Source organism: Nymphaea colorata, chromosome 6, assembly GCF_008831285.2.
Source record: "Nymphaea colorata isolate Beijing-Zhang1983 chromosome 6, ASM883128v2, whole genome shotgun sequence".
In the NCBI taxonomy this organism is placed as follows: Eukaryota; Viridiplantae; Streptophyta; class Magnoliopsida; order Nymphaeales; family Nymphaeaceae; genus Nymphaea; species Nymphaea colorata.
The window spans coordinates 23934184-23945275 of record NC_045143.1 but is presented as its reverse complement, the minus strand read 5'-3'; the positions used below and the strand labels follow the sequence as shown (position 1 = coordinate 23945275).

Below are 11092 nucleotides of genomic sequence, written 5' to 3'. Positions count from 1 at the left end.
AACGACACCCACATGGGAAACACTGGTTGGAGGGCAATAAAGTATCGTCTGAAAAGATTGATACATATCTTTGGTCTCTAATGGCAAATTTATATTGGGGTTTGTTATATTATACTGGATTATGTTTTTTCTTAAGGAGAGCAGTTGAATTTGGCACAATGGGCAAACAATTGATCCATACCTCAAATCTCACCGCCCCAACATGATCCTGACCACTAGTTGTACTGCAACGGATCCCTTTGAATTTCTACGTTTCCATTTGGTATATATTGCTGATGGTTGTACATAATTTTGATAATGTGCCCCACATTTTCCCAAAGCTCAGCAAGACGTTTTCGTGTGAGCTTAAGTTTCCCATTTTTCTGTTTTTTTCAAAATTAATTTTTTTATTTCCGTTATCAACAGGTCTGTATAATCCACAAAGCAAGAGACGGTTCATGCTTTTCTCTCGGCTAAAAAAGTGTCTGAACAAGAAAGTCCCTTCCTTTGTTTAACGTAAAGGAGACTACCCGTGCTCTCTCTCTCTCTCTCTCCCTCCCTCGTAGAGGCTCACAAGTCTCCATTTGCTTTCCCTTTTTTTGATCCCCCCCCCCCCCCGCCCCACCCTCAAAACCCAATTATTTTTCAACGAAAAGTCACAATTTAAATATAAGGAATGTGCGTATTTATTGAATGATATTAAGCAAGGAAGCGAATATCTTGAGAACATTGCAAATGAGTAGACATCGTGGGATTAACCTTCCGCTCACCAGTACAGTAAACATGGTGAGAGTAACCTTCCGCTCATCCAAAAAGACTCTGAAAAAAATAAGAAAAGAGAGGAACTCACAGAAGGCTTATGAACGTGTTACGGGTGATGAAAAGGTTTTTACTTTGGCCTACCCAAGCCATGGTGCACAAAATCATGGAATGTATTCTGATATCTCAAAGATTCATTGAAACCCAAATCTAAAGACTAAGCATGCGGTAGAAATTAACCACCAAAAGTGGAGAAACTCGAATGAATCCCAATATCGGATGGATGAGGTTATCACAACAAAATGAGGGACACGTACGGTTAGATCCTCCATTGTCGCGTTGCAATCAGAGTGGTGCTCCCGTGAAGAGAACTCATCCAATGGCAGTTAAATGTCCATTTTGTGCCTAGGGGAAAGAAAAGCGATGCGACTCATTTTGTGCCCAGGGGAAGTGTTCCCTTTCCCAAATAGGCTCACAGGCTACTGCTAGGTAATCCTTAGTATTCAAAAGACCAGATCAGGAAAATACATCGACATCATCGCACCAACTCAAGTACCAAGGTATGACCATCGTCTACATTACACCTGTCTACAAAAATCAAGAACCAACACCCCCCACCAGATCCTAGAGCACAGAAACCTTCTACACGGTTCTTGAAAAACGTCTAAAACATAATATTTCTGTGCAGAAATGCACCCACAACAAAAGTTCATTTAATAAATGTTTCTGAATGCAAGCATTCAATTCAAAAAAATAGCGAGAACAAAGACAGCCAACTAACAGACAAAAAAAATAGGAAAATTTTCAAGAGACCGTTGCACTTATATTAGATCGAATTAGGGAGACATGATACTGTGCTATGCAAGTTCGTCTCAGAGATTCACATTGATATAGTGCCATGGGCAGGCAGGGGCAACCTTGCAAACTGAACTTTGAACATGCTCAAACAGCAACTATTTTCAGCCAAACATAAAACTGAGACTGATTTAGTTAAGATAGTACTAGAGAGAATTTGGAAAGGATTCATCATAACAGAACTTATTGGCGTCCATATTTTACACATTGTTTGCTACATTCGCCATGTAAAGGAAAAAAGTGGATGTATACAATGAGAAAAGAAATAAAACATACCCGATTCCTCTTCTAAATGCAATTAAATTTGTGTCATCATCCAACTCCATTGCATATGTGGCCATTACTGGAACACCCATTCACAAGCCTCAAATCAGAATCACTAAGACCCCAAACTCGTACAGTCCAATCATCGCTTGCTGATGCAAACATGTGTGGATTGACAGGGTTCCAACTCACAGAGTTCACAGCTCCTGAATGCCCTGGAAGTTTCTCCAGAAGCTTTCCTGTACCTCTGTGCCATATGTAAACCTGAACCCGCATGCAACACCGCCAACAACCCCAAAAAATAAAAAAAAGGGAGAAAAAAGAAAGAGAAGACTAAGCAAAGTACAATTTGAGCTAATAAAGCAAAAGGTAAGAAGACGAGGAAATATCCGCAATTACCATCCAATGAACGAACTAATTTTGTTTCATTAAACATCCAAATAAAACAAACCCTACATAATATTTGATTGGTCAACGTCAGCTCCATGAAAAAATGTCTATGTCATGCACAGTGCATCAGAGAAGGCATTGAGATCCTAAACCACCTACACCACCATCCAGCAAAGCCAGATTTTACCAGTATCACAGAAAGTTTATGTATTGGTTAGCATACTAAACAATTATCAGTTTGCTACATCAGATCTTGAAACAGGTACAAGGTAATGAACCTGCAGACTATGGTCACCAAAATTCACTCCACGTCCCCAGGCGATTCACGTCTAAGGCATGAAGAAACAACAGACAGGTATTCCACCATAAAATAGGAAAGGGAACATATGAAGCTTTCTAGTGTACATTTAGACTCGCCCTAGCTGTAGGGCAGTCAAACTACACTGTTATCTCAAGCACTGTGAAAGAGACTTGTAGAACTGCAACCGGCATTATACAGATGGCCTGGCAGATCCCCTTCTTGTCTCAACTATCAACTTACATTAGATAAGCCAACAGAAACTACGCACCAAATCAACAAACTTTAGCTACAGTTAAGCGGTGAGCTAACAAGACTGCAGCTTGTATGTTGTATCATTAAATATATGATATCCTGCAAGTAAAATGTCATAGTTATAGGCAACGTGTATCAATCAGCTTTCTAGATGTGAACACTGTGGTTCACTTTTAACAAAATTCAGATAATTTCTAGACTAGAAAAACAAGTTTATAGTGGAAAATTCTAACAATGTTTTGAGCATCTACTTAAATTTTCAAAAAATGTCCCTCAAATTAACATTAATGAATGCACACTATGCAAAAAAGATTTGTAGAACAATTTTTCGGATCCACAAAATATTCAATGTAAACACTAAAAAATGATTGTAACCACCAGAGAGAAAGAGGAAGAGGGGGGATTATGTACCAGTGAATCTTCACTACCACTAGCAACAAATGATTCCTCTGATCCACCAAAACAAGAACGTATATCCAACCGAGTACGCTTGTGCCCTTTATATTTGGCCATGAGCCTTGGATCATCTTTTATGCTCCATAAGTGAATCTCCTCATTTGACAGATTCACGAGTATGTACCTTTCATCTTTTGATATTGAAAATGAAGTAATAGAATTGTCTTCTAGAATTACCCTCTCAGCCCTTGTTTCCCTATTCTGCAAAAGAATGCTAGTCTCCTTATTCATGCTTATCATAGTTCCTTCTTTCATGAACACCATGTCAGACATCTTAACAGCACGCTGACCTTTCCACCAATCGACCTCCGTTCCATCTAAATCCCATACACAAATACTTTTATCATTAACACCAGTAAATAGCTTCGTGCCACCTGGGAACCACCCACATGAGACCAAGCCAAGACCACTTTTCTCGTATATTTGCAAGCAATTACCAGATTCAATGTCCCAGCAACGGACAACTTCTTCAATGCCACAAGTCAACAGCTTATGATCATCAGGACTCCATGAGACAAAAGACACTGGTTTGCGATGTCCTGCTAATACATGCCTCAATGACACCTCAGAGTGGTTGTTTATCTGAATGTACACAAGAAGTGACTGCATCAATATTCAAAATTTTGCATATAATTAAAACAATACACTCAAAATTTACATGCATCACAAAGAAGTGCTCCAACAAGTTCAAAGTTTTTAAGAGCCACAGGCATGCATTCTCCAGACAGCAATAAGATTGATTTTGGATTTGACATACTTTAATACAATTATAGATAATAAACAGCTTTGGACCAACTCAACCCATGATCAATAAAGCAGGTCAAAGTAGACATCCATGAGCATTATGTGCACTGGACACTTGACACAAGCATATAATATTAGATAGCATAAATGGTAAACACTCAAAGTAGGACACATGAAAGACTAAATAGTTAGATGTGTTTAAACATATGACTATATAAGCATTATGTGCACTGTCTTTAACCATTCAACCTTGTGAAGTCAAATGATTATAAGCTGCCAACTAAGACAAATAAATGTTGGCTCTTTTCCATTTTCAAGAATGAAGGCTACCAAATAAAGCAATGGTCTACCACAGTGCTATATATATAGTACGACTGGAATCCATCCTCCCCACCACCCACCAACCACCCCCCCCCCCCAACAACCACCCCAAACCCCAAGGAGGCGTTACTCTCCCTTTGTCTTTTTGAAATTTCCAGGAAAAAGGAGGCAGTAAGAAGAAGATTCACTGACCTGAAGAATTGGGATGCAGACAAATGGGGAGAAGGGGCTTCTTCTACTTTCCTTCCATTGCATCAAGACAAAGGAGGGAAAGGCAAGTCATGTTCTGCCCTCTCTCTTTAATCCAGAAGATTGGTTAGACAAAGGATATAAAATATATTGCCCTTTCTTTTCCTCCTCTGCCTCCAATTTTCAGAAAAGAAAAGGGACAGGCGGACAGCAGGTGATGTATTATCCCTCTCACAGAGAAGGGGGGAGAGAGAGAGAGAGATGTTAGGTTCAAATTTCCATATATAACTTGAAAAAATGCCATATTCTGACTAATGAACGAGTGTGTCAGTGTCAAATGTCCAAACTTGTCTGACTCGGTACCTCAAGCTTTGGAACATAGCTTGTGTCCTCCAAAAGCCTTAAGAATCTAAGATGACTCTCCTAGTCAGGTATGAACTCCTGTAGGCTCTTCCAATTACAGCAATATGTACAACATTCCTTACCACAATTCCAAGAGACAATTCATTTTACATTATATCAAATACCATCCAATTCCCTTAGATATGTTCAAATTCCACACTTGACTCTTAACTGAAAAGAGTTCGCACAACATGACATCAATCGTGAGATAAAATTATCCACTAAGTCCCTTAGTAGAAGAAGATAAAATTTTCCTCATGTTATTGTTCTTTTACGCCATGTATTTCCCGAAGCATTCAAAAGATCACCTACAACCAAAACCTTTGATATCAAACAGCAGTAATGCATATATAAAAATGTCAATTTTAAGACATTTTGGTAACAAAAATGCCTTCATGTAACTAAAAGCTGTGACCAAAACTATTATCTAGATTCTAAACTAAATAGAGCATGGTCACCTTCCATATCATTGTCGTGCAGTCCTGAGATGCTGTAGCCAAGTACTTCCCATTATGGGAAAATTGTAAAAACCAGACTTCATCACGGTGTTTTTGCAACACCTGAAAACAAGCAACAACAATGTTCAATCTAAACACAAGAATAAAGAAGCAGGAAAGTAAATATACATTTCAAAATACAAAACATATATTACTTAATGACAATGAGAAGTACATACAATACTTTAATAGAAGGCAAAAATCTATTGATAAAGCTAAATATCTGGAACATGCAACACGCATACCAGGAAATCTGACATGGACAATAACCATAGAGAGTTGCACCAAGCTAATCTTAAGAAAAAAAAGGAAAAAGAAAAAGTCACCAGGTCCAACTCTAGAAAGATCCAACTTAATAACATGAGGCTATAAGCCTCTACTAATGCAAGCTCAAGCTCTAGCTAAACAAATTTCACTAAAAGACAATAGCTCCACAGTGATACTTTGATCATTTCACTCATCATATGGCCTCATTGTAGCCATAGATTAAAACATTATCACAAACATTATTCTTTACCAACAAGATTTTTCTCGGGCATTAAATTGTATGTTTGTTCTTTATCAAAGTCATGGAATTTAAAAATTTAAAAAGATTTGGAAAAAAAATTGAAATTTGAGCTTTATATTAATTATCTTGCAAAATCATTGATCAAATCTAAAATAGTTACTAAAATAATAAAAGAAACATAACTGTTTAAAATATATTTAAAAACATAATAAAAATTAAAAATGTACTATTTCTTTTTAGTATTTTTTCAAATATCAAATTTTTTCCTACTCTGTTTCTTGCATTTTCTTTTTTGGAAAATTCAGCAATATTTTTGACAATCACGGAATTGCATCTTGCTGTCTGGGCCAATATTTTGTGATCAGACTCCTATCCCATATTGGATGGCAGATAGCAGTTTACTGCTTTTCTGCTGACAAGAACAAAATAAGGAAAATAAAGAATACAGTTAAGCATATATGATCTAAAAGATATTAACAACGAAAACAGGTGGGTGCAATGTAACACATTTGCACTCTATTTAGTTTGCTGCGAAGTAAAATTACACCAACTTCATGCAATAACCAACATCCTATGTAAGTACTTCAGCCTAAACGTGAGACTCTTAAGGTAGGAAACCAGCAAACCAAATGACCAATAAGAACATCCACTTCCATAAATAATCTAACAAAAAGTATCTAAACTTTAAAGTTTAAAAAAAATACTAGAATCTCCTGTGCAGAAACCTCAAGGAAAGAAAACAAAGAATTCACACAGTTGGACGATGAAGATACCAGCAAAATTATTAATACACAGGATCATTGTCTGACTACAGAAGCATATCCATAAATTGATTCTAGTGGACTAGTACTATCTCAGCATTACAACATCCAAAGGTACTTTCACCACTTCTTTGAAAAGTCAAGAAAGTTGAAGACTCTCAGCTCTTGTCAGCAAGTGGATAAGTCATGCAAATGCTTTCCTGTGGCTCCCATAGCACCCCTATGTATCAATTTCAATTACCAAGAAGTGAGAAAACGAGATCCAGTCAACAGAAAAGAGGAAAAGGCATGCTAGACAAGTTCAACCATCAAGATCGTATTATTTATTAACTAATCTGATGATCTTCCATCCAATATCTAGAATGTATTAAAATTGGAAGTCAGACACAAGTCAATGAAGCCCCTCAAGAGACTAGTAAGGGATAGTCACTCGAAGTAGATAATATTCAAATGCAACAACTAAAATATATAGAAAGTAATTGTAGACATAAAAATGTTATTGTGAATCAAGTACAGTAACACTGCAAGATTATAATCTGAATATTAGTATCCAATGCTACTGAAAACTTGAGCATGTATGCAAGTCACCAGTCTCTTCAAATAAGGAAAAAAATTCTTCATCATTTAGTTAACAAGTGTACTTTATAATTACTAAGTGCTGAATAGTAGCTCAAAGCTCAAACAAGAGAAGAGGAAAAGATCACTTACGTCTACTATTGACAATCTATTTTAACCAAACAAAGGCACTCAGACGGTCAGACCCATGGAATTATTGAGATAAGTCATTTTGAAACAAAGGAACAAACTCTGACCTGAATTGTCTTGGTGGGAATCTGATCTCTCCCACACTGATGATCAGTGTAGAGAGAAAGTGCACTATCCACAGAGTTGTGGAAGATGCATGATTCTCTTTGCACAGTAAGAGCCTGTTCAACCAGATACTCCAGCCTCCTTTCAGGTACCATAACAGCAGGAGGAAGCAACTTCTGCAGTTCTTCAAGAAGCCTGAAGCGCGTACTTCGATGCAGCAGACCCTTGTTTCCAAGCACAAGTTCATTACATAGAGAAGGAGATATAATGCAACCTGCAAGCTCGTGCACTCTATCCTTCTTTATACATAGAGGTGCAATTTCCATTCTCAGTGTCTTCAATGCATCAAGAACATCACCATTTTCAAGAAGCTCAAAAAACTTCTGCTCAAATACCAAAAAAGTTGCAGACTTGAATACACTATCTTCCAACTGTCCAATTTTTCCCAATGTGGTGACACTTTCATCCCAGTTTCCATCAAGAACCTGCTGCATGAACAAGCTGACAGTGGGTGAATGTAGTGGTATTCCAGATTCCTCTTCCAGAAGTGCACCACTTTTCTCATAACCCATGGTATAGAGAGCCTTTGTAATTATCCTGACAAATTCCACCTTTTTTATAACACCCATAGAACCGACTGTCTCGTTCCTTACATAAGGTAAAGATTTTGCCATTGTGTCTCCAAAAGAGCCAATAGGCTCTATAAGAGACGAGTTCTTTGAGACACTCCTCAATTCTTCAGGTGATGATCTGACACGTTTCAAAGGTGGTTCATTGTCCTCTACACCTCCCATGAAATGTGCAAAGGCCACAGTTTATCCCATAAATGGCCTAGCACCAAGTAGGCAGATGGAGCAGAGAATGAAGTTTAATCAAATGCCTTGCAACAACTTACAAGGTTAACATCATATCTCCTGAATGGGAACATACAGCTAGATTATGATTCCAAAACTTGAGCAGCAAAACCATGAACTTTCAACATGTACAGTTGATTATACAGAGGTCCAGTACAACAGCATCTGAAAGAAAAATTAAATCTCTATAATGCACATAGAAAGAACACTAATGTGTCCCCACATGGACACTTGTAGTTGTAACTTCTCTGTACTAGACAAGTACTTGTGACCATGTGGTTCTACCACCATATGACAATAACATAGAGCTAGCACCTTATCATGACAAAAAAAAAACTATCTACATCAAACAAAAATAAATAAACCCAGATCCAGGAAGAAGTGCATTATCATCAACATGCAATCATTGACTAAATAACAAACGGTAAAAATGTGGCATTGCCTATCTAGAACCATGAGAAGACAAGATGAGCATAATCAAGGAGGCAAAAAACCTTTCATTAGATTCCTACAATGAGAAAAATGGGTCATAGCCTACATATGCCCTATAAGTTGTTTTAAGATGTAGCTGAAGGAACATTTCACACTACTTTACTTAGCAAATGGCTCGCATATTCACGTTGTCCTGTGACTGTTGTAGGCCCCTTGCTGAATCAATGTGGTCTACATTGAGAAATAGAAATCGAGTTAGTCGATAATGCAGATTTTGACGGCGACCAAGTGACTCTTCTATGTACCTTCATTTCCAAAGCTCAGTTTGTATATACAATAAATAGATTCAGTGGACAAACATGTGCACCAATTTAACCATCAATTATGAGGTGATTCATTAAATAACCAAACAATCAGCAATGCCTCTTTGCAAACATGAGAACTTGAAGGACATCTTGAAGAAAATAAGTGAACCCATACATATCCCAAGAACAAAGGAAATGAACCCTCAAATAAATGCACAGTGATATAAATAAAGGAATCTGACTCTGGAAAAATATTTTCAACAACAAGCAAATGGAAGGATAAACAGACTGAAAGAATGGAAAAAGCCAGAGCGAGGAGCAGAACACAGTGTAAAGAAGATTCACCATAGGAAAAGCAAGGTGATTAACACACACACGCACACACGCGCACACAAGAAAGCAGAAAAGGCAAATAAATGGAAACACAAGAAAACAGGAAAGCACAAAGAAAAGAAATGAACAAGGAATATAACGAAAACGATTACTTTAATAGGTTGATCGGTGGTTAACGCCTAACCTTAAATCACAGGATACGATTGCACAGATCTATGAACGCCGAATGAATTACATATCCATTGAAGAGATAGCAGAAAGAAACCAAAAAATGAATTGGGATTGTTGAATAATGGAGAAGGAAGACCAACTACGGGTTTTTCCCCCGGAAGGGATTGATTCTTCAAAGGGCAAGCAGACAAGATTGAGACCCGACTGGAAAACGAAGAGGAGGTAACGCAAGAGGACAGGAAAAAGACCAAAAGCCCTCAGTTACCCTTCATCCCCGCTTATCTGACGGCGTATCCCACAAGACTTTCTCTCTCTTTCTCCCTTTCTCTCTCTCTCGCTTTTGCATTGAGAATCAAGAAAAAGAAGGGAAACAAGACATCAACCCAGAATTCTCCCTCCCCCCTCTCTTCCCTCCTTCACACGTCTTTATTTACGCCTCCATGTGGAAACAAGACACCAAATTCAACCTGTCTGCAGAACAAGGCAAATAAATAAAAAAAGAACAAACAAAGTATTTAAATATTATTTTAAGTAAAAGAAAGGTTAGAGGGCATTTCGTATGTGAACGAGAGACCGCAAGTACTAGCGTGAAGGAAACATATTTGAACAATAAGGAGCTGAGAAAATGATCCTCTTTCTTCCGTTGGTCTCAAGCGTGGTATAGTAAACTGCCATCAATAGGTTTCCTATCCTACGTTCCAAGGACGAATCAGCATATCCTCGTAAACGTTTAAACAAGTAAAGGGATATTGTGTGTGTGTGTGTGTGTGTGAGAGGATTGAAATTAATTGGCCACCTCTATGGAGAAGGTTATTTTTTATTTTAAGTCGTTAAAAACCATTGGAAAATGTATATTTGTGACAGCTAATTGTTTGGACATGTTTGAGCAATGGAATCACTTTTTGCAACATTTTTAGCAACAGATGGTACCTTTTACAATTTAACAATATATTATTTATAAGAAAATTGAACGGTGACTTTGTCTTTTCAGAGTTGCCCAGCTATCTAATTAAGGTTATTCCCTTCAATATGATAGATGGTTAAAAGACAAACAAGGAGAAAAAGTGTGATGAACATTTTCATCATTTAATATTAGTTTTCTCTTTATTTTTTCTCTCCATCATTCATCTAATTGAGATGGACGACCTTGTTTAGAGTATTAGGTGACCCTAAAAAGCTAGAGGCACCAATTATATATATATAGGAAAATTGAATGGTGACTCTGAATAGAATCACCCAAACATCTAATTAGGATTGTGTGATCCAATATAACGGATGGTTAAAATAAAAACAAGAACATGAATACATTATCATCTAGTATCAGTTCACATTTTTTTTCTTTTTGTTTTTCTTTCAACTATCCATCTGCTTCGAATGAATGACCTATTAAGATGGATGAGAGACTTTAGATAGTCAGGGTCACCAATTACTCATATATATATATATATATATATATATATGAAGAGAGAGGATATCTGGATTTAACTCAATAAGCAAATCAATCTGACT

At 37.3% G+C, this 11092-nt stretch overlaps 1 protein-coding gene across 6 annotated transcripts; it reads right to left on the bottom strand.

Annotated features, from left to right (window-relative positions):
- Nucleotides 1–1740: 1740 nt before the first annotated feature.
- On the bottom strand, nucleotides 1741–10118 carry LOC116255823 (WD repeat-containing protein 26 homolog). 6 transcript variants are annotated; one of them, XM_031631858.2, is made up of 6 exons: nucleotides 9597–10113; nucleotides 7491–8507; nucleotides 5371–5472; nucleotides 3694–3838; nucleotides 3212–3573; nucleotides 1741–2121 (listed from the first exon to the last, which is right to left on the bottom strand). In XM_031631858.2, exons 2-6 carry the CDS (start codon nucleotides 8280–8282, stop codon nucleotides 1906–1908), a joined length of 1617 nt encoding a protein of 538 aa, XP_031487718.1. In that variant the 5' UTR covers nucleotides 8283–8507; nucleotides 9597–10113; the 3' UTR covers nucleotides 1741–1905. The 6 variants fall into 6 exon arrangements, with proteins under 6 accessions (XP_031487718.1, XP_031487717.1, XP_049934303.1 ...); XM_031631857.2 differs by adding an exon at nucleotides 8933–9005 and having other exon boundaries at nucleotides 3212–3838; nucleotides 9597–10084; XM_050078346.1 differs by adding an exon at nucleotides 8933–9005 and having other exon boundaries at nucleotides 3212–3838; nucleotides 7491–8402; nucleotides 9597–10084.
- Between the last annotated feature and the right edge of the window lie 974 nt (nucleotides 10119–11092).

What these genes read in the sequence shown, in the direction of transcription:
- LOC116255823 (XM_031631857.2), bottom strand. Translation starts at nt 8,282, where the DNA reads ATGGGAGGTGTAGAGGACAATGAACCACCTTTGAAACGTGTCAGATCA. An exon ending in GCACGACAATGATATGGAAG is followed by an intron (nt 3,839 to 5,370) that starts GTGACCATGCTC and finishes GTGTACATTCAG; the next exon opens with ATAAACAACCACTCTGAGGT. An exon ending in GTGGTAGTGAAGATTCACTG is followed by an intron (nt 2,122 to 3,211) that starts GTACATAATCCC and finishes ATGCGGGTTCAG; the next exon opens with GTTTACATATGGCACAGAGG.